The sequence below is a fragment of the Stegostoma tigrinum genome, chromosome 16, assembly GCF_030684315.1.
Source record: "Stegostoma tigrinum isolate sSteTig4 chromosome 16, sSteTig4.hap1, whole genome shotgun sequence".
Taxonomy (NCBI): Eukaryota; Metazoa; Chordata; class Chondrichthyes; order Orectolobiformes; family Stegostomatidae; genus Stegostoma; species Stegostoma tigrinum.
This window is the reverse complement of record NC_081369.1, coordinates 14,822,983-14,846,741: the sequence shown is the minus strand read 5'-3', so window position 1 is coordinate 14,846,741 and position 23,759 is coordinate 14,822,983. Positions and strand designations below refer to the sequence as shown.

The following is a 23,759-nucleotide window of genomic DNA, read 5'->3' as shown; positions in this document are numbered from 1 at the left end:
ACTAACACCTACTTTCTCTGATCCATGTCTGTTTTCAACAACTCAAAGTGACCGGCTCTTGATGGCTTTGGAGTCCATCAGAATCTTCATATGTAAGACTACTGAGCCACTGAGGAGAGGGGGTGGGCAGCATTATAATCCAGGGCGAATCATTTCCTCCCTAGTCAAGGGCTGATATGGACAACTGGAGACAAGTTGGGCACTATCCGCAAGCTTGCACAGAATGTGGGTAAACCAGGTGAATTTCCTTCCCACTCCCGCTGAAATACCTTCCCGTTAACGTGCGGAGATTTCGGTTGATGAAAAGGGGAAGAGATTGCCGGAGTGCTGATGCAGGAGATGGCGAGGGGGAAACAGAAAATGAGATGGGGAGAGGAAGCAGGGGCTCAGGACTGGAACCAAGAGTGTTCCACGTACCCCAGTAAAGGACAGGCATAACTAACATGTACCCATGGCCACATCTTTTATTTGTGGAAAAAATAAGTTCAAGGAAAAATTAAAGGACAAGCAGGCCCAGGTGGAAGAAACTGGTGGTGGATGGGATATTGCTACTTTAACACTGTGTGGTCTTTCTAAGAAGGTGCTGGCTGGCAGTCAATTTTGGAACAGTCACTTAGAAGATCTTGCAGCCCATGGGCTACTTCTATAACCAGTCACACAACAACTAAGATGCAAGATTCAAATTCATCAAGACAAAGAGTCTTGGATGTCCTAGAAGGAACTGCAGTAAGTGAGAGGACATAATTCTTTAATCACTTAAAACAATGCCTGGAGAACGTATCCAATAGCTGATATAGCTTACTGGTAGACTGGGGAGCAGTTCTCCAATTGTGCATTTCATTCAGCTCATGTGTGAGTTTTGCCCTGCCTTTAGTGCATAAAAGTGCAGTTACCAAACACTGACGGTACACAGGCCTATTTTAGGATGGTATACACCTAATGAAGAGGCATAATTTTTCCACAATCTTTCATGAATTTATCTTAGGTTTAAGAGGTGGACAAACAAATTACAATGTAGTACTTTACAGTATTTAAAAATATGTACTATTTTGGGAAAATTACTATTTCATATTCACATGTTAGTGCAGGGCAGCTTCCAGAGCTAACAGTGCGATATGTACAATGAAGGATTAGCATTTACAATAGAAGGAAGAGGAACACACACCAGACACTTAAAAGTCACACTTCTTATACAGGTAATAAAACAGACCTGTGAAAATTAATCTGTGAACACTAGATTTTTTTTTAATATAAAGGTGACAATGAAGGAAGTACACTATTATGTACACACTTCAGTTATCTGCACCAGGGCAGATGTCTACAGTATGCTGTCATATAACGTACATGAGGAAATTCCCCAAACACTGAGTCTCATCAACTAATGGGTTCTCAAGACAACAGTGAGCTAATCTGTAAATTTGAAGGTGGGGTATTGGGTCTGTGCCTAAAAAGGGTATAATCACCGCATGCCTACCCATTTATGTTCCAACATGGTACAGCAGCGAAGGATTTCACAAGTTAGATGGTATAAAGAATGGAGAACTACTTTGAACTTTCTTCCAACTCAGAAAGAAGCACCAAATTGTATTTTACGTTATACCCGTTATTCCGTTATGAGAATTAAAGGGTTATTTTTCCAATTTTGCACTTCAGGTGGGGAGCTGGGTCTATGGATCAATTACTGTTGAGAGTCCCACCACCTAAACAGACAAGTCAGAAAATCACTGGCTTCCAATTTACATCCATGACAGACAGAGCTCCCCACTTTGGGAGTGCAGACAGAAACCAACCTTAAATATCCTTCCTTTCTAATGCCGTACCCCTAGTCTGTAAAAGATGATACATATTTACAACGATTGTGTGTAGATACACACAAACTATACAATTTTTCTTTTCTTAAAAAAAGTACTAAATTACATGACAACAGTTGAACTGTCCAAAGGAAAGGAGGTTTTCTTTAGAGTTCGGTTTGATCTTAAAGGATAGGGCTTTCTCACAGAGTGGGATTTGCAGAATCCGGTCCCTAATGTTTATGTTTTTTGACCGGGTAGGATCAAATTTATTCACAGGGTCTGCACTGCTGTCAATGCTTGCATTGTCGTTTGCCAACCCACTGTTCTCAGCCATCCAGTCAATCAGGTGCTTTGGACTTTCCACACTCGGGCCCTCGCATTTTTGTAGCCCCTGCAATTTGTCCTTGGCCAAGTCAGTGCTAGAAACGATGGGCTCAGTAACTCTAGAGTCTAGGCTGGCCGGACATTGCTGAGAATGCGGGCAAGGGTGGGCCTTCTGAACACTGACGCCGGCAACGTCTACAGGAGCTCTGATGATACCTTTGCTGGTGCTGTTGTTGTTGCTCTCATTCATGAGGTTGATCGGCCGGTTTGCAAAGTAACTGGAGAGCGGCTCACTTTTCCCAGCCCACCTGCTGCAGCAGAGTGGCCCCACTGACCCTGGCATTTCAACTGAGGAGTTCATCACCCCACTCTCCCGCTGGCAGCTCCACATCTCGTGAAACAGTTTGTTGCTGTCTATTTCGGTGTCTTTGCCGGGGCAGCCCAAGGTTTGCTGATTAGTACCGGCGCACGGAGCTTGCGTCACATTTGGCAAGGGTGTAGCTTTGACCTCCATCTCTGTATCTTCTTCCTCCTCTTCGTCTTCTTCACAAATCTGTTGGAGGACAGGCATGTTCTTTGGCATGACAGAGGTTTCCAATGATGAGCGAAGTAGAACCGTCATTGGCGATGGTGTCGCAGAACTATTCTGGGCATTAGTCACAATTTTCGCAATGTCTTTAGTGTTTCCCATCTCCTCCGCATCCTTCTGCTCAGCTCCCGGTTGTTTGTTTGGGACTGTGGTCGGAGTAGAGTGCTTTATTGAAAACCCATTGTGCATTTCAGGCAAGGGGCTACTGTCAGTGGCATCCATAAAGCTGTTTGCTGCTGTTGACAGCGATGGCCTGAAAACAGAAAGTGTACATATTTAGAATCTGCAAAGTCATACATGGACCGAGGTGCGCACGACCTGACTTTTCGCAGTTTGAGCTGCAGTTTGCAATGCAATAAATTTCTGAGGATATTACAGTAAGAGAATGAAAGTTCTGCATTTTTAATACAACAGTGACAAATGCATTAGGGTTATTCCTAGCCTAGCTGAGCACAGACTACATCTCCCTATCCCTTAATAAACCTTAAAGATCAGATAAATGCCTCCCATGATACCAATACAAAATGTCTCACTACCTGTGTTTACCACCCAACTATTTAACAGTGTGTTGTTAAAACAAGGGTGGTTCCTGTCCCATGCACTCACATTCAGCTTGTTAAAGGGAGATTAAAACCATTTTCAAAAGATTGGACAAACTCTACTACCAAGTGCAGCTACCAATGTGGAGATACATCCTGGCAATACATAAAGTAGCTCTACCAGAGGGCAACCGGCCACATGGCTCAGCTTGCAAGAGATAGAGTCCTGGTAAGAAGCAGTGATGGAGCGGCCGGACCTCTCACACCCCCTGCCCCACCATGCTCTAGTCCAGTCCAGGGATCAGCCATTATCCTGCTGAATAGCACAGTAGGCTCTAGGGGCCAAACGGCGTGCTCGTGTCATTTTTCAAATGGTGTTCTGGGGCATCCATGCTGTCCTTTATGTCCTGACAACCGAGGCCAGCTCTAGTTCTGCTCAGCTCTCACACACTTGATCCTCAAAGTGGGAGGTTTGGAAAGAGTTGCCCTTAGAGCTGTGTGTATCGGGTGAATAAATCTGACCTCTATCAGGAGGCCTGTCATCTATTTGCAAGTCAAGAATTTGAAACGCCATCAATACCTATGATATGGAGCAGTAATGCTACGTAAGTTGAACATGTGAACACTGCTAGTCCTTTAGTTGGGTCAGTTCATTGTTTGCCTCCTCATGGGATGAAGGCACTGGTCAAAAGCCATTTGGCCTCGATAACCAATAAAAACATCACATACTTTATAATCTGGCTGCAGGAGTGCTCAAGCTGAAGTTAAAAGGTTTCCCAATCCATTACCTGCATTGGACGTGTGCGCTCCAGTTATAGTCCAGATTAAGGTTGCGGCTGTGGGTGTGCTTTTCCTGCTTCTCCCTCAGTATTCTCTCTGCCAGCAGGAAGTAGCTGGCTGTGATGTGATTGTACTTATCCGCTTCCAGAGCCCTGTAACAAAAGTTAAGTCACAAGATGCTGAGTGAAAAATCTTCAGCCTAAACTATTACTTAGCTTTAGCCTCACTCCAATCAGTTTCTTTTCCCAAGTATGTACAGTCGGAGATTAGTTTAATAGACAGGAATGGGTGCCATTCTGCTGGAAAAGAGGAAGCTCGTGTGAAAGCCAACACAGCGTGGAATCTAGTCGCACAGTGGAATCAAATTTGAAACCTAGCACCAGACCAAATGGCAATGAAAGCTGCTGAATTGTCACAACCAACCAATGGGCTCATTGGTCTCATTTCGGGGAAGGGAACTGTCGTGATGTCAGGCAGGTGAGTTCCCTGATTGGGGTTGTTAACCTGGTCCAGTCAGGGAGCTCTGGAAGACAGATATAAACAGGAGTGTCAAGGGCTCTTCTCCATCTCGGAGCCAGCTCTGAGATAGCAGACTTAGTGTCATGTACCGTACATGTGTAAATAAAGGGTGACTTGCTGACGGGACACTGGCATTCATGGGGTTACTTCAGGAACCTGCAAAACCAAAGTAACCATGCCAACACACATCGGCCTGGTGGCATTATCGCTGGACTATTAACCCAGAGACCCTGATGATAACCTGCAGCTTCAATAAAGAAAACAATGCAAAACAATCCTTAATTTGCAAATATGAACACAGCTAATTAAACCTCCAACAACACCCTCTGAAATTGGGAACCTGTCCTTCTTTAGAACTAGCTGGCAACCTGTCGTAGGGATTTTGGTGTGGAATAGGCCAAGAACAGTGGAAGCTTGGGTGCTTGGTTATGAGTTGGTGAGAAGATCATTGGAGTGCTTCAGCCTGAAGTTTGCAAAAGTTGGAATAAAGCTTTTGGAGGAAGCATTAAGGAAGAACAGCTCAGGCAGGCAATATTAAATCAGGAGTCCATCAGCAGCACACATTAATCTACCAACAAATGCTGCATTTTCTCTTAATCTGGTGAATATGAAATAAGGTACACTCTGCTTCAGTAAAAAAATGTCATTGCATTACGCAGTGTGGAGTGTGTGTTACATATTTATATGTTTTTAGCCTGATTAATTAGTCTGGATAGGATCTTTTCCAGTGCAAATGATGCTGCAATTGAGCCTCCAGTTTTCACACGTTTCTGACATAAAATGAGCTCGAATTACAATTGTTTCGATGTGACCTTGCAGTACTCTCCAAAAGCACCAGGTGGCATCATAAACTAAAATTAGCTATGATATCATCCTTATTGATGGTGCAATATCTGGTAAAGATTAAATGACAAGGTCCTGATTTCTGGCAAAGTGGCCTAATGAATTATACAAAGCTGAAATAAATCCCCACTGTCCCCTTCCCAAAAGGCATGATGTCATCCTCAGAAGCTATCAAGAGGCCGTGGTTACTGAGCTGTAAAGTGCGATTAATGTTACCGACACTAACAAGGTCCAAGAGATGATCCAACATTATCAGCCCGTTATTGTTTCTAATAGTGAGGCCTAATGGTCGATGCAGTTTTCAGCCATCTGCTAGATCATGGCTACTCGGGCACCAGTCAGCATTCAAATTCTCACCTCTCCTGCTGCAGACTGAGGGCCGACAGATGACAATGCCACTTACACACACACAACAGAGAACTGGTGCAGAAATCCATTCAAATACAGTACTCAAGGCTGCCTGAAGCTGGGCATCGAATCTTAATCCTCACCCACCTACCCATCTCATTCCACATGCCTCAGTTAAATTTACTCCCGTTAACTTTACAATTAATTACATGCATCTCAAACAAACAGTTTGGTTTACTCAAATCCCACGTGTTTCTCTGAGGTCCCCCCCTCCAACCCCAAACCCCCATTTTATTTTAAAAATTCTCAGCATCAGTAAGGGGTCCGGTTCTGTCCAAGAAGCTGCGTCATGTCTATTCTTCGATTGTCAAAAAAATACACACACCTGCTGAACATTTTGTTCAGGCCTTCATTGACCGAACAATTCACTGAGCAGTTACTTGAGGAATATGTTAGCTCTTAGCAAGACAGCCTCATTAGAGAGAGCTCTCAGTCTGACTGCCTTGGAATCTGGCTCCCAACTGGCGTACCCATACACATACAACCACTAGCGGACCTCCCTGTGATGGCCACGGCGCTGCTTATCTGGCTCTAGCAAGGAAAAGGAAGAGGTACGCACTGAGTAACACATCGACTTAAACAAAATGGGGAAGTCTGTTGCAAATTTTGGATTGTAAAAGCTCAAGCACGTAAACAATGGACTGAGGAAACAGTTATCTGTAAAACCCAGCTCCAGGCTTTGTTTAACTGAAAATATCCAGACATGCAGGCGTGTTTGGGATGGTGGATAAGATACATGTTAAACTTCTTCCCCTTGATCGTTAACACTGACCTCTCCCAACAGATGTCTCCACAGCATTACAACAGATCTACTCACTCTTGGATCAGCTCCCTCTGTGCGATGTTGCCACACTCCATTGCCTGGATAATTATTTCATGCTCTTCCTCAGAAAGGCTCTTGTAGGAAGTGAGGGGTAGGCTCAGCTTCTTGGCCGGAGAAGGGTCAATGCCTTGGAGCCACGGATGACCCTCGATCTCCTCCAGGGACGCCCTCTTCTTGGGGTCCCTTTGCAGCATCCTGGAGATCAACCTGCAACCAGGGCAAAGAACAAACACTTTACCAGGAGGAACGACTTGCAAACCAAAAGGATTCGAGGAGACCTCGTTTGCACTCTGTTCACCGCAACTTTAAATTTCTCCCTCGGGAGAACACCTGCCTTTTGGGTCAGCAAAGGATGGAAACCTGTTCTGAGGAGGTTGTGAATAGGCATTTCAAGGAATACCCCAGAACTGAGTGTTACACTCCATGACAGCGAGTTAACAGCTGAATCTAACCACTCCCCACCTTCAGCTGATCTTGTCATCACTGTTAAAAATGAACTAGGTTTGAAATTTAAATAACAAGGTGTAGAGCTGGATGAACACAGCAGGCCAAGCAGAATCATAGGAGCAAGCAGTCTAGACCCTTCAAACCCAGCACCTGCAGTTCCTACTGTCTCTGGGTTTGAAATTTACACCAGCACAGCAGATGAGGATTTTGGGAGCACTGCTGTGAAGGAATGAATATTTGCAAAGTACCAGGACAGCAATGAAAGAGCTGCTAGGCTTTTAAAGGTGGACTGTAAATACTAATGGGCGTGAGATGCCAGCTTTCTGTCAGATTACATCTTTTGCAGTATTATCAGAGCAGTGCAGTCTAGAACAAACATCAGTTGCCTGAACCCTGGACTACCAGCAGTTGTTGTGATTACAGTAAATCCTGGAGAAATCCTGCTATTTGTATAAAACTGTCTCAGCTCCAATATCGTCCGCAGATAACCCAGTGCCATGCATCTCTCTGGTTTATTGATGGATGGTATTCTGGATTGCTCATACTGGGGTATCTGCAGGAAAGTCAGGCTTAGCTTTCAAGGTTACTTGGCCCAATAAATGAACCTACCCGACAAATGGAGACAAACTGTGTTCCCCAGAAAAAAACACACACACACACACACACACACACACACACACACACACACACACACACACACAGTCTTGTGGCGAACTTTGCGGCCTCCTAAACAAAGATGTGTCCAAAGTCAAGCGGCTAACCCTTTCAAGAAAGAAAAACACACCACTTCCGGCAGCAGTCAGGATCAAAACTGAATCTCTGTATCCTCCCTACCCTCAAACCAACCCCCAACCCCATTCCCCAAGCTCTCCACAACACCAAGAATAACCAGCAGTTTCACACCACATTCGTCTGGAATTCTGCACTGACATTCTTGACTTAATTATTATCCCTTTAATACAAGGCACCACTGACCTCCCTGTGTACAATGTACAAATGGGAATGTGTTGTTTAATACAAGAATCAGCTATAGGCAATGATAGTGATGTCAGGCACATTCTGCTGCACAGTAAATGTATAGAAACACATGGCATATAGTAATGCATTAAAGACAACAACAGAAGTGTCTCACAGTTACACAGAGTAAGAAAGAAAGGACGTTACATTCACAGAAAGGTATTACTCCTATGAATTCCCACAGAGCTCAGCAAAAGAGACAAGGTTCACCAGCTCTCAGTTGCAGAGATGCAAACAATGGGCTTTTAAGAGCTTTTGCAAATGGCCTAGCGCTAATTTTATCAATGCAGTGCATGGTGAGACCCAGGACTGGAAATTGCTCAATGCAACTCTCTCAGGGTTAATAAGTCAGCTGTTGAATTAGTGAAGTTGTAAGGTTTACAGTTGCTAATCATTAAATATTGACCTTTTGACTGCAGCTTCCATTTTCTGATGTGCAGTGCCAGCAGCTGGACTTGCTTAAGTAGACCCACAAACAGCACATCTCAAATTCATCTCCCATGTGAATACCAGGTCCTCAGTGACACATACAGACCCAACCACATGGTTATTTTCAGCTTGGTTTTGGGAATACTGAAGGACAGTACAAGTAATTTCACAGCAAGTTAAAGAGTGCAATGGGTTATTTTTCCATTTGTATCCGCATTCGTTCAGTACTTTGTAAAACCTGGGAAAATTAAGACGTTTGGCATCTACCTTTATACTGCTGGACTTGGCTCATGGCTGCAATCTCATCTCGGTCACAGGTAGGGAATCCTGATCTCATTCCAAACAAAACCAGCTAACGTGAAGAAATAGAACTATGAAGGTGATTGAACTGGCCATACTCCATATGTTGGACTTCTTAAAATTTCTGTAAACTTTTATTACTCCAGATTTTAGACAGATAGCCCCAAAGCCGTCATTTTACCAAAATGTCTTCAATTTGGGAGTTTGAAGTTCAGGTGGGAAGGCAGAAGCACACTTTGAATTACTGCAGTTTCTTGAAATGGAATATTTGCAAGTTGTCAGCCAGAGTGCCCAGAGGCCCTTACCTGAAATGATGGTCTTTTCCTGCCTACTCTCTAATAATCCACTGGCAATTGATACTGAAAAAGTCTCACATGATTAAGGAATAAAGTTCAAAAAAGGATTTGAAACGCAAAATCCCTAGGAGCAATTCCCGGTCTTCAAGAGAAAGAAGAAGAAACAAGTGGGATGTGCAGAGAAAGTAGGAACTGCAGATGCTGGAGAATCTGAGATAACAAGTTGTGAAGCTGGATGAGCACTGCAGGCCAAGCAGCATCAGAGGAGCAGGAAGGCCGACTGAAGATTTCTGAAGAAGGGTCTCGGTCCAAAACGTCAGCTTTCCTGCTCCTCTGATGTTGCTTGGCCTGCTGTGTTCATCCAGCTCTACACCTTGTTATCTTAAATGGGATGTGCATTTAGGTAGTATCTTTCACATCCTCAGAAGGTCTCAAGTGCTTCTTCGTTAATAAAATCTAATCAGTGTTGTAATCTACGTCAAGATGGCAGCCACTGCATACACAAGGGTCCACAAACAGCAACGAGTTCAATTATCTGCTACTTAAATGATGTTGATTGGAGACTAAGTGTTAACCAGAAGAACTCCCCCAAACTTCCTCAAATAATATTATAGGATACTTTGTCTTCCTGACAGAACTTGAAATTAATGTCAAAAAGTCAGCACTGCCAATACAATAAGCTTGGATTCTCTTGTCAAACCCTAGGATTGATGGTTGAACACACGACTGACTCACAAGCAAGTTTGCACCACTGAGTCAGAACTGACTCATAACGCTGCCATTCAGATTTTAGTCAGGATGTCAACAGCACGCTACAAACTGTTCTCAACCTGCCAAGTCGACACAAGATCAGACCCGCTGAGACGTTGCAAGGAAATCAGCTTTTCCCAGATTCCAACACCTCCAACATTCAAAGAATCTCTGCTAAAACTCTGAAATCCGCAGACGTACTGATTTAACCTGATTAGGTGGCATGTTGCATCAGGATTTCTGCTGCATGCAAAAACGGATTAGATAAGTAGAAGTGAGAACATGTGCTTAAAAGTAACTCAGGAATTCCACTATCTTGGATTCTAAAACCCGCCACTTCAGCATGATGCAGTTCTCACCATCCGTGTGAAACTGTAAATGTTGGTGATCGCAAACAAACAGATAACACGCATGGGCTGATCAATAAAACCCAGGTCAAATGATCACGTGCACACCATCTGATTTTGGCATGTTTATTGGCAGTTCTGAAAGAACAGCTGATTCCCTGTCATGGGGGTGGTTTGAACTTTCTTACCAAATGGAGAAAGTCACCATTGGGATAGAGAGCTGGCTGGAATCCAACAGAAATGCAGCGCAGAGCCTTTTGCCCATGAGTTCCAACCAGCTGCTACATCCTACCCAATGAGGACAATGAAAATGTTTTTCTCAAGTATCCCATGCCAATTTGAACCAACAGTAGAAGGCAGTGTTTGGTCAAAACTCCCAATAGACACTTTTCACATGTTTATTTTGGAAAGGAAGTTTTGCGAAGGCTTTTCAAACAAACAATTATTTTGCGATGATCCTCCTCTAACAGGACATTCCACAGAAGGGGCTTGAACATTTATTTCCTCACGAGTGCATACCAGACATTATTGATACTTTAACACGGGGAGCAAGTTACTGCAGATGCTAGAATCTGTACTGAAAACAACAAATGCTGGAGATCACCGCAGGTCAGGCAGCATTCATGGGGAGAGAGCAAGCTAATGTTTCGAATCTAGGTCACACTTCATCAACTCTAATGAACAGTCATCCAGACTTGAAACATTAGCTTGCTCCCTTTCTATGAATGCTGCCTGACCCGCTGTGATCTCCAGCACTTTAATGGGCTCTGGGTAGCTCAGTTGACTGAATGGTTGGTTGGTTGATGACTGATACCAACAGTGCAAGTTCGCTATAAAGATCCTGCCTTCTCAACCTCGTCCCTTGCCCAAGGCATGGTGCCCTTCAGGTTAAACTCACCAGTTTACCTCTCTCTGAAGACAGATCAGCCCTATTGCTCTCTGGGAGTATGACAGCATCACAGCCTCACTTTAAAGTTTTAAGAATCGTGCAATTTAGATTTTTGTTAGATTGTAAAGTGTTTGAAAGTAATTCCCCTCCTACTTTGAGATCATTGTTTTTCTCTCTTGATCATTTCCCAAATAGTTGGAGAGTAAGCAGCCCCAGTGAGGGCCTAAATGTCCCAGTCCCATGGGGAAGCGGGGAAAACAGTCCAAAACTCACCTTCGCCAGGGCATAACATCTAATGAGGAATTTAAGAAAGCGTTGAGATTACTCAATGCCTCAATCTGTTCTGCCATAAATAATGGGTGAGCTAACCTATTTGTTTATCTAACCTCGAATATACTCGCCAGAGCAAAAAATAACGCATTCCTTTTCCCATCTCCCTCCAACTTGTGAACTGGACTGAGGTTGGTAAACATGATGAATGTTAGATTCAATGTGGCACTCCTCAAATTGCCATTGCAGCGTTTTTTTTTCATGTTGTGTTGAAGTGGTAATTGAAAACAGGCAGGGTTTGTATACAGTATTTTGGCGCAGGAACACAGCTGGTTTGGATTTGCAACCTGCAGGCTATTGAACACACACCAGCCCCAGAGACCATTCTAAGTAAAGCATCGCACTCTATTGCGCCTTCAGTGGATTATTTGCTCAGTGTGTCCCCTTCATCTCTATCCTCCTCAGTACCGCATACTGTGCGCCGGCAGAAACTGAGGAAGATACACATTGATAACCACAGCCAGTGATACAACAGATACCTTCTGAAAATGCACAACAGCTCTCTAAGATACTCACTGAAGCATCAGACCGTCAGCTCTGATACACTGATGCATCCCCTCAGGCAATACATGCTTACTGACAGCTCCAGAAGACTGAATTTCAGACGATTTTATTTACACTGTAAGGCACGTGCTTTCCCTCGTCTTCTCCGGATCTCAGCCTTCAATGCAGCACAAAGGGTTAATTGCAGATACACAGGAGGCAGCCTACTTGCTGCAGTTCCCGGTACAACCCAGCATGTGATTCACCCGTTCCTCTTGCATACCCACCGCCCCCCCCCCCAATCTTGATTTTCAATGGCCAGTAGCAGCTCACTGGACACTACGGAAACTGTGAAGCATCTGTTTTGTCCTGGAATGGTTTCCAGTCCTCACTTGTCAAAAGCATCCCAATCCCAGTCGTGATACTTCCACACAACTCCTGGGAATGCAGTTTGTGCCTCCCCCGGTACTTGGAACTGAGGAGGAAGCTCGTGCTTATTGCACATTGGAGCCCAGCACCTGACAGCGTCGACCTTGTCCTGTATCTAGGCGATGGGGGAACCTTGAGCCCGACGGGGAAAGCCCACAGCTTCATACGCTGCACCTGACCCCCTTTTCATCCTGAATCATCGACAGGCCATCCTTCTAACTCGTCTACATGCTGCACAACCTCCAGTTAAGCTATAGTCTGGTGAAGTGCAATGCTACTGCGACAACAGATACCCCTTGCAAAAGCTAATGCACGCAAATACGTTTCCGTCAACAGCAAACACTTTAATCAGCTGAGTGCGTCCCATAGGACAGTGTGTACAGTTTTCTGTCAATTTGTAATGTCCAATATGAAATGAAGAGGAGACATATGTCGGACCATTTTAATGTCTCTTGCAGTAGCCTGTGACTTGAACCAAATCCAAATCAATTGTTCAATATCATTAATGAATTCACTGGTCCATTTACAGTTAAAGCTGGTTCTCCGAAATCCACCCCATCCAGGTTTTGGTACATGACATGATTCATGCAAACTAGGAAGGGTCCCAGGTTTAGATCATAATTACTTCACTGGTCTCAACCATAGCACTGGAGAAAGGTCAAGCAGTTGGTCTTAAACTCCCTGGAACTCAACTGTCATCAGTGAGAACTCTCACTCCCATCCAGTCACCAGTACTGGGGGGTGGCGGAGGTTCCTGCCAGGCTTGATAGAGATGCTTTCAAAATGGTGTTTCAAAAATCAAATAAATAGTCTTTCAAAAACAAAGTTGCTGGAAAAGCTCAGCAGGTTTGGCAGCATCTGAGGAGGAGAAAACAGAGTTAACGTTTCAGGTCTGGTGACCCTTCGTTAAGACTGAGATTTGGACAGCTCTTTCACTCCTCACACAGCACCTTTCCAACATGTGGCTACTTCCAATTAGAAGGACAAGGGCAGCAGATACATGGGAACACCACCACTTGCAAATTCCCTTTCAAGCCACTCACCACCCTGACTGGGAAATATAGTCACCACTCCTTCACTGTTGCTGAGTCAAAATCCTGGACCCAGGGCATTGTGGGTCTACCTATAGCACATGGACCGCAGCGGTTCAAGAAGGCAGTTGACCACCACCTTCTCGAGGGCAACTAGGGACAAGCAATAGATGGTGGTCCAGCTGGTGATGCCTACTTAGAAATTCAGGTCACAACTGAAGATTAACCATTTTATAAGTTGCGACATCCGCAGCTGGTCCCTATGCAGCAAGTATCTCTATAAAACTCAATTATAGAATTTTTAAAAAATATTATGAACCTAATATAGTGAGGGAAATGAAAATAAAATCCAAATGTTTACTGCTTGGCTAATGTAAATGGTATACAGCACAGATGACTATGTTGCTGCCTCAAAACATCCAGCTGACAACTTGCTGGTCTCTATGCCACTCACTGCTGCCTTGCTAAACTTCAGTCGAAAAGAACAGTTGGCATGTCAGGCAGGGCTGACTTGTGCCAACGCTTCCCCCACCCAGATATATCGATAAGGAGGTGCTGACGGGCTGAGATGCAAGAAAAATTGCAAAGAAAGAAAGCAGTGCTGAGTTATACTAGCACCAGGTCAGTCCAGACCAGCCAACCACCACACCTAATAAATGCTAGCATTCCTGGAGTTACCTTGCGAATTTGTTTATAACAACCAATGCACCAATTATACTAAAAATCGTTTCAACATGGTCCGAGAAATTTAAGTTATTTATCCATGGTGCCCTCCTCAAGACATCGTGTGAGCCATCAATGAACATTGTCCTTGTGTGTCGAGTGCAATAAGCTGTATCCTATTCTACAGCATATTATTTGTATTTACTTTCACTGCCTGGCCAGCGATCGCCAGTCTGTTCAATCAGGAACTGAGATACAGATGTGCACCACAAAGATCTTCCCTATGCAATTAGAAAAAAAAACAGCCAACACTGGTATTGCCACTAACTTTTGAGGTTTGATTTAGCCCCACGCCTGATGTGGCATGACATGGGCTTCAGGCACACCCAGATAATGATGAAATATTTTCATCCACTAGGAGAGTCAAAATAGTCAAAGAAAATAAACAGAATGCATGTCCTACATTTATATATTGCATTTCTTAACTTCAGCGAGTTCCTGAATGTTTTACAGATCTGCTTTCAATTATACAAAAAGTCAATATATGCACAGTAATTTCCCAGAAACAGAAATGAAATAAACTATCTGCTTTAGCAACAATGGTACAGGGATACTGTTAGCCAGAATACTTCCCTGTTTATCTTTTTCAAAATAATCCCACAGCATAATTTGTAAACTGGAATAGATGGATCATAGCACAGCACAACATTGCACCAGAGACAAGGCTATTATCATTTCTGTCCATTCTGTACCACAGGCAATATTAAACAAGGAAGTGTGATAATTATCTAAAGGAGACTTCAATCAGATTCTGATAAAATGGTGAAAAACTAGCTGATGGAGATCAATGTCAGCACATGTAAGGTGGCACATTTTGGTTAACAAAAGGTAATTCGAGGTAGGTATCACTGCAATACATGACAGTACATCACAGTGCACCCTGGTCCAACTCACTACTCAAAAGGAAAACAGCAGTCACTTCAACATAAACATATTTTATTCGGCAATAGAAACAATGCAGTACTAAATCAAAAGGCTGGAATACAGGAATTAACAATCTCATGAACACTTAATTTTCAAAACCTTCATGTAGGACGAATGAAATGCAACAGCTTTTTGAAGCCTTGATCTTAAAGCATCCGTGTGATTTAAATTATTCACAGTGCATTTGTTAAGAGTAAGTTTCCCAATCCTCAACTTAAAACTTGGAGGTAAATTTATAAACCAGCTTCAGTCACTTTTGAACCAAGGCATGACAATCTGTGTTAACCGTCTTCAGCACAGGACACTAAATTACCTTCCTTATTCATGTTCACAGCACTGAATCTTACTGTGGCCAAATACCTTTCTAACTTTAATGTGAGCAGTGTTGTACTTCCAATGTGAGAACAGCGGCCCCCTTGAATAGCAACATCACTGCAGTGATATGCAGCAAGACTAGCATTCTGCCCAAGAATGGCATCTCATCTCTTGAAGTGCTAAGCTACCGATGGTCGACACATCACTGCAAAAGAAGATTGTTGACGTGGCCATAAATCCTGCTGCGATTGATTGAGCAAAATACAGCACCAGGGATTAGCAGGTCAGCCTGAAGGACGACAGCACTGAGATGCTCTGCAATATCCTTTTCAATCCCCTATTCAGTGTTGCTACTTAGTCACAGTTTCTGTTACAATTTAAGATAATGCAGAGTTTTTTTTAAATCAAAACCCTGTGTAGCTTTGGAAATTTCATTTTACTTCTAAGATCCCAATCAGATTCTTTTTTTGAAGCACTGTGTCTCAGAGTTTCTCCTATATCATAGGACAAACTCTCTGGACCTTCACTGTCAATATTATAACAAATCCCTTGAATGCTGCAGCCTCAACTGCACAGAATGTCTTGCTCACTAAGTACGAAAGAATGAATCAGTGAACCGTTTGATGTTTTTACCCTATCTTCATAGCACTCAGACAAAAATAGGTTTTTCCATCATTGGTATTCCCATGTGATTTATTTTATTCACATCTCAGCAAGCTACCTTTGCAGATTATACACATCAGTGATGCTGCTGGCCACCAAAGTACTTTAAAAGAAGTGAACCATCTTTAAATAGTCTCTTCAATGAGATCAATTCAGCGTGATGGCTTCAGCTCAATGCATGAATTTGTATTAAATAGTCCACGTCTATGTGATACTAGAATTTAAAGACTAAGACCTCCGTTCTAATTAGAATCACTTAAGCTAAATAATAACAGAGTAGGTTGAGTGAACCCTGGCCCAAAATTGAATTGAAACTTGCAGCATAATTATGGGGCAATGTCAATTGAGAAGGAGCTCAAAACGCTCATTTTTTCTAGAGCAGAAATAATCAACAAATAATATATCCTAGCATGGTATAAAAACACACGTAAGTTTTGACAGTTTTAAAGTCACACTCAGTTTTTATGCCACATCCCGCCTTCCTCAGACCTACGCACTAATTCTATAAAGCCACTGTCGAAATCTTTAATAATGGAACTCTGCCTCCTGTTGCCTGAGGGTATTAGCTATGAGGACAGTCTGGACAAACGTGGTTCTTTTTCACTTGACCGTCGAGAGAGGAGGGATGACCTGATAGAAATTTACAAAGATTTTGAGAGGCATGGACAGAATGAATAGTCGGGTTCTTTTTCACAGTGTAGAATACTAGGGAACATAGGTACAAAGAAAAAGGGGGTAGGTTTAAAAGGGTGAGATAACAAGGTGTAGAGCTGGATGAACGCAGCAGGCCAAGCAGCATCAGAGGAGCAGGAAGGCTAACGTTTCAGGCCTAGAACCTTCTTCAGAAATGGGGGTGGGGTAAGGGGGTTCTGAAATAAATAGGGAGAGGGGGGAAGGCGGATAGAAGATGGATAGAGGAGAAGATAAGTGGAGAGGAGACAGACAGGTCAAAGAAGCGGGGATGGAGCCAATAAAGGTGAGTGTGGGTGGGGAGGTAGGGAGGACGGACAGGTCAAGGGGGCGAGACGATGCTGGTAAGTAGGAGATGGGAGTGGGGCTTGAGGTGGGGGGGGGAGGATAGGTGGGAGGAAGGGCAGGTTAGGGAGGCGAGGACAAGCTGGGCTGGTTTTGGGATGCGGTGGGGGAGGGGAGAGGGATGGGGTTTAAAGAAAGTGTGAGAGAGGCAAATATTTTACACAGAGGGTGCTAAATGCCTGGAATGTGCTGCTAGAGGAGCTGGCGGAGGCAGATACAATAGCAACGTTTAAGCAGCATCTGAACAGATATATGAATAGGAAGGAATAGAGGGATACAAACCCCTTAGAGGTAAAAGGTTTTTAGAAAGGAGTCATATGTCAATGCAGCCTGGGTGGGCCGAAGGGCCTATTCCTGTATTGTGCACTGTCTTTTATAAATCAGCTGCCACTGTGTCTAACACTTGGGAAATACAAACCTGGAACCTGACAGGCACACATAGAGAGAGAAAGAAACAGATCTCAGATGGCCCAAAGTGCTTTGAAGCCAATTAACTATTATTGCAGCATAGCCATAATAAATTAGGAAATGTGGTATTATATATGCATAACACGCTCCCACGAACGACAATGAGGTGACAGCCCAGATCGTCCGGTCTCTGGACCGTCAGAGACTAGACATACATCCCAAGATCTGTGCAGGAACCCCTCACAAATCCCAGTGCGCCAACTCTGTAGGAACTAGCTGGGAGTTCTGAGCATCAAATAGACAATTCCCCGCTCCTCAGGACCTCTCCTGAGTTAATGTCAAAGATTTTGACAGATCATCCTCTATATCTAGATAGGAAATGTTCTAAACATCCAGGAAACATTAGACTAATTAAAATCTGACCTGTGTCCTGGGTAACAAATAACTGCTACATTTCCCAACTCAATATCCAACTCAGTTCACCCACTTGCCACCTATTATCATCTCCAGCCTCTGCCCTACCCACCTACAACCCTCTCCTCTTCCCTCACCCACCATACTCATACATACCCATCCATTCACCCAGTCACTAACACACTGCAAAGCTGTTTAAAATATCCCTGAGCTTTCAGTGTTAGTGAATGAACAATTACCAGCTAGCACTGTAAAGGAGGAAATGTGGCTTGTCTCCTCTCTGACAGGGCAGCTCTATGAGGAAGGAATTCAATTTTTAAAGCGCAGTCTGAGTTTCTGAAGAGGCTGTGTTCATAGATCCTGGTCAGAGACAGGAGTTCGGTCACAGTGCACAAAACATTGGAGTGGACAGGCAATCCACTGGGGACTGCCACTCCTGGGATGACCCAGTGGATGAAGAATAGGAATTGGCCAAGACAAGAAGATTCAGGCAATATTTAGACTCAAAGACACTCGTGCCACTGTTAGGACAGAACTGATTGACTGCGCCTTTGATGCACATTAAACTGTCCCAGAAGCCAGCCATTACTATCAAAATCCCTTCCACTGCTCACTGTGATTAGGAAGCCCTGCCTGTCGGACGTTTCGCACATTCCAACTTCTCCTGTGCGTTCTACTGCTGCATCTCAAGACTTGGTGAGGAGCATCAGCACTGACAGCAGCATAATAATAGGTATTTAGCTTTAGTTGCTTCACAGATACAGATTGGCGAAGTGAACTAGAACAGAAACAAATGCCGCCCTTGCTTTGTCGCAGTGGCAAAAAATCAGAAATTTATCGTGGCATCTTGGGCTACTTGCTCATTCACGATATCTCTTCACCAATGGCTTGGTGCTTCTGTTGTTGTTAAAAAATAACCTGCCCTCTCTCCACACCGTGCTCCTCAGAATTGTTTTAAACCTGATCAGTACCCTGATGCAATCAGAGTAATGATCCAGGACTTCACTTGTGACGGCTTCACAATCTGAATATCAAGAGGCTGCAATGGACTCATGAGGGAGAAAAATCAGACCTGGCTTTTGATGAGCCTGCCTTCTGACTTGCTGTAAAATCACATTCTGCAGCTTTCAGAACATATGAGGGCAGGTTATGGTCCGCTCCAGGTATGTTTCAGAGTGGTTCAAGGCGCTCAGACAGCAGCCTGTCAGATCAGAGCAAGCCAATTGCTGAGTCAATCTCACAATCCAGGTGTTCAACTCAGCTTTCTCACGGTCTATTCGCTTCAGGGGCGAAAGGCTCCACCTCGCTGCCGAAATTATTTCAGTTATTTGTCATTGTGAATCACCTGAAATATCGTCTGTTGGATGAGACATAAAACCCTAGATAACAAAGTGTGGAGCTGGACGAACACAGCAGGCCAAGCAGCATCTTAGGAGCACAAAAGCTGACGTTTCGGGCCTGGACCCTTCATCATCTGCAGTTCCCATTATATCGGAGATATAAAACCCTGTCTGCTCCCTCAGTAGATGCAGAGTAAACTGCCTGGCAATATTTCAAAGAGGAGTGGAAGGTGGTTAAAACAATTGTCTTGCAAGTTTATTTCCCCCACTATCTGGTCATTATCACATGGCTCTTCGTGGAAGCTTGCTGCGTTCAGATTGGTTGCTGCCCTTCCCTCTATTTACAGTGACAGAAGTACTTCATTGCTTAATGGGGAGGTGATGGCCTACCGCTATTATCGTCGGACTGTTAATCCAGGTAACATTCCGGGGCCTGGTTCGAATCCCACCGTGACAGACGGTGGAATCTGAATTCAATAAGTAACTGGAATTAAGGATCTAATGATGATCATGAATCCATTGTTGATTGTCAGAAAAACCCATCTGGTTCACTAATGTCCTTTAGGGAGGGAAACTGCCATCCTTACCTGGTCGGGCCTACATGGACTTTAGGAATGGGCAATAAACGCTGCCTAGCCAGTGGTGCTTGCATTCCACAAATGAATTTAAAAAACACTTTGGAACCTCCTCAGGTTATAAAAGGCACTATATAAATGCAGTTATGGGATTCGAGCCAATGGCACTGAAGCACATTATACCCACCGTATACCTCCATCCACACAGGAACCCATTGAACACGATGCCAATAGGTTACTCTTCACCTCTACCTAATTCTCATTTGGCTACTGCCTAAAGCTTGCTTCAGAAAGGTGAGTGAGAAATCCACCGCCAGATGTTTCCATGGGGACAGGTACTGCCTGGGATGGTACTGGACTGGACAGACCAGGAACATCCAGTGGGTGCAAGTGCCAGTCTTTGCTGGCCACGGTTAGCATAGCAACAGTGGAGCTACCACAGTCCCTGAGCTCCCTTGGTTGGGAGAAAGGGTGGACAAGAAAAAAGAAGAATGGGTTCCCAGCTACTGGGAGTCCCAATGGAAAGCACTCTTTGGGTACCATTGAACAAGGATAGTGGAGACCCAGGTTCCATCCACAGTCAATGCAAAAGCACTTCATAGAATCACTTTGCACTTGGGTGGCACAGAACGCCTCAGTGATTGGTGCTGCTGCCTCCTCACAATGCCAGAGACCTGGGTTCAATTCCAGTCTCAGGTGGGTGTCTGTGTGGAGTGTGCATGTTCTCCTTGTGTCTGCATGAGTTTCCTCCCAAAATCCAAAGGTGTGGAGGCTAGGTGGATTGGCCACGCTAAATTGCCCATAGTGACCACGGATGTAGGTTGGCTGGATTAGCTATGGGAAATGCAGGGTTACAGGTATAGGGTAGGGGTGGAATGCTCCCCAGAGAGTCGGTATGGACTTGTTGGGCTGAATGGCCTGTTTCTACATTGTAGGGATTCTATGATGTACAATTGAGGCAAAGATATAGCAAGTGGCTACTTGGATCTGATATTGGAGAGTAGCTGACATTCATGGGACCATATTCCAGGAAAGGTCAACATTTCAAGGAAGGCAGTTCCCTGTCAATAATCCCAGAAATACCACTGAGAAAATTTCTTCAAAAGGAATGCTGAATTGTAAACAGTTTGTTGATTAGTACCCACGGACCAATGTCAGCTGCTCTGCATATTTAGCAGTTGGATACACAAGTGCTGTCCACAATCACACTGTGATTTTTCTGTTCTTTTCCTTTCTGTATAATCTTCAACTATTTCTTTTCTTTCTGAAGTATATTCTCCACATTGTCTAGAAAGTGATTAGAATCACAACAGGACCTGGTCTCATTTTCTCTGAAATAGGAATTTCTCTCAGTCAACTGCAGGTCCAATTCTCAGAGAGCCTTCAGAACGCTCTGATCTGTGAGCAGAGATTGGTCTTCTGCAGTAAATACTTGACACTTTCAATTCCCAACTTCTATCGACTTCTGACAGACAAACTGCTGAGAGCGCAATCAGGCATATTTTGTCATCTGGCACCTTTCATCAAGTGATTCCTAAACTAAATAGTGGTTTGGGATTTCTGCAAAAACTGCTCAGTGCTAGCAGAGGGCTTTGGATTTTAAGACAAACTGTACAAATTTTAAGACAAACTGTACTCCTTCAGTTTTTTTTTTACTAACCCCATAAGAAAAGACCCACATTTTCTCCCTATGTCCCTGTCCTGTTTTCCGGAATACAAGAGAGGAAGCTGATATCACAGCGAAGGTTAAACTTTATTTTCACCTCTCTCACTGAACTGTGCACTCATGTCAGATGACAACCTGTTTTCCTTCCATATTGGGCATTTCTATTCAACCACAGCCCGATTTTGAATAGTGTGACGCCGTGGCTCAGTGGTTAGCACTGCTGCCTCAAAGTGCCAGGGACCTGGGTTCGATTCCACCCTTGGGCGACTGTGTAAACTCTGCACAACCATTCTCCCTGCATCTGTGAGAATTTCCTTTGGGTGCTCTGGTTTCCTCCTGCAGTCCAGAAATGTGTAGGCTGGGTGGATTAGCCATGGGAAATGCAGGCGTACAGGAATAGCGGAGTGGGGTGTGGGTCGGGGTGGGATCCTGAAAGGAGTGTTGGTGAGCACTTGATGGGCTGAATGGCCTGCGTCCACACTGTAGGAATTCAATTGATTCTAAGATTAGGAAAACAATAGGCTGGCTCAGGATCCACTAAAAATAATCTTTTGAAATTGATACCGCTCCCTTCACAGTGAGCTCTCTCATGTTATCACAAGGTTTTAAAAGCAAATTGAGTCAGCGTTCCAACAGACTTGTATTTTTAGACCAAGAAAACAAGGCGTAAAATAAAACAAAGAGTCATTAGTTATTAAGGCTTCCAAGAACATAGCTAAACATTCATTATTTTTTCAAATTTCAAAATCAACAGCTAGACCAGTTACTAATGCTGTGATATCAAGATAAAATGGGTAAGCCTGTCGAAAGTTTATACTGGTTACCTTGCTCTAACTTTCACATGCCGTCAGTGAAGGTGCCTGACACCCTCTTTCCGAAGCAGTTAGACTCTTGTTCCCACCCACAGCTTGGTAAATTGTGAGTCAGTGAGAATGCATTGTCACAGCAGCCCCCACACGGCCGATTCCTGCCAGGGTGGGAACACAAATGGGGAACTAGGCAGCTTTCACTCCACTACAGCCTCAGTGGGCATGATGCAGCTCAGTACTAGTCAATCCCTTCCAAGGAATATTGGCGGAATCATAGAATTGCTACAGTTTAGAAGCAGGCCATTTGGGCCATCAAATCCACACTGCCACTTCTGAAGAGCATTCCACCCAGACCAGTTCCCTATCCTATCCTTGTAACCCTGCATTTCCTGCTGCTAATCTGCTTAGCCTGCAAATCCCTGGACACTTTGGGCAATCTAGCATGGCCAATCCACCTAACCTGCACATCCTTGTACTAAAGAAGAGCAGGAGCAAGTAGGAAAGTTGGGAAGTCAGCTGTAAAGTTAGCTTCTCCTACAATCTTACTCAAGCTTCACTTTGCATTCTCGAGAAGGGAAGAACTGAAGTGATCAGTAAAAAAGTACACATCTTGGTTCTGTTTCCATCAGATTGACAGTGGTCTTCTTGCACTGTGTTCTAGTAAGAACACATCCCTATTTACTAAAGGAAAACGGATAGGCTTGCTTTTGCATAGCACTGTTCAGTCAGTCAATGTGCTTTACAGTCAAGTGCGTTGTTTTGCAGTACAGTCACTGCTCTAATGTAAGAAACAGCCATCAACTAGCACTCCTTAACCGTCCATACATAATAATACAATAACGACTAGATCATTTGCTCTTCTGATGCAAACAGAAATATTGGGCAGTACATTAGCTGCCTGGCAAAATAGTGCCATAAGATTCGTTATGTCCATCCCAGAGTGACAGGGACTTGGACTAACATTTAATCAAAAGACTGAGACTGTAGTCAGTACTTAGTATTGCACTCATTTAGCAGCCCGGGTTGTTAAAAATAACATGAATTCCTTTTGAAATAAAACCTACTGCATTAACAGGCCTGCTGCCAAAATGAGATCGCCTGTCCCCTATCCTTCTTATATTGATTGTCTGAGAAAAGGGTTGAAAGGAATATTCTGCCTGCTATGAAAACAATGCTAGAGAAACACAGCAAGTCTGGCAGCATCTGTAGAGAGACAAACAGAGTGAACGATTCAAGTCCAGCGACACTTCACACCTACATGCCTTTTATCTCTGTTACTGTTTCAGGTTTCCAGCATCTGCAATTCTTGGAGCTTATTCTTTTCCAACTGTGCCTCCAGGACTCACTACAGCAAAGAGAGGCTGGTCAGGTTAGCACTTCTGCAACCAATGCAGGGAAAATCCTCAAGAGAACAATCCGTGGAGCTCAACGGTTCAACGCTATAATTGAGAAGCTTAGCCCACGCTCCAAATCCATGACGAGTTTCTGTTTCATTGCAGCTTAAGCCTTAGCCTTAATGCT

General features: G+C 43.9%; 1 protein-coding gene across 1 annotated transcript in view; it reads right to left on the bottom strand.

The window, feature by feature from the left end:
* Nucleotides 1-967: 967 nt before the first annotated feature.
* snrkb (SNF related kinase b) overlaps nucleotides 968-23,759 on the bottom strand; it is a 109,359-nt gene continuing 86,567 nt past the window's right edge. The window contains exons 4-6 of the mRNA XM_048547206.2: nucleotides 6,613-6,825; nucleotides 4,034-4,177; nucleotides 968-2,959 (exon numbers count right to left, since the gene is read on the bottom strand). Of these exons, the coding sequence (XP_048403163.2) occupies nucleotides 1,909-2,959; nucleotides 4,034-4,177; nucleotides 6,613-6,825 (1,408 nt within the window). The 3' untranslated portion in view covers nucleotides 968-1,908. The remainder of the gene's footprint in view (nucleotides 2,960-4,033; nucleotides 4,178-6,612; nucleotides 6,826-23,759) is intronic.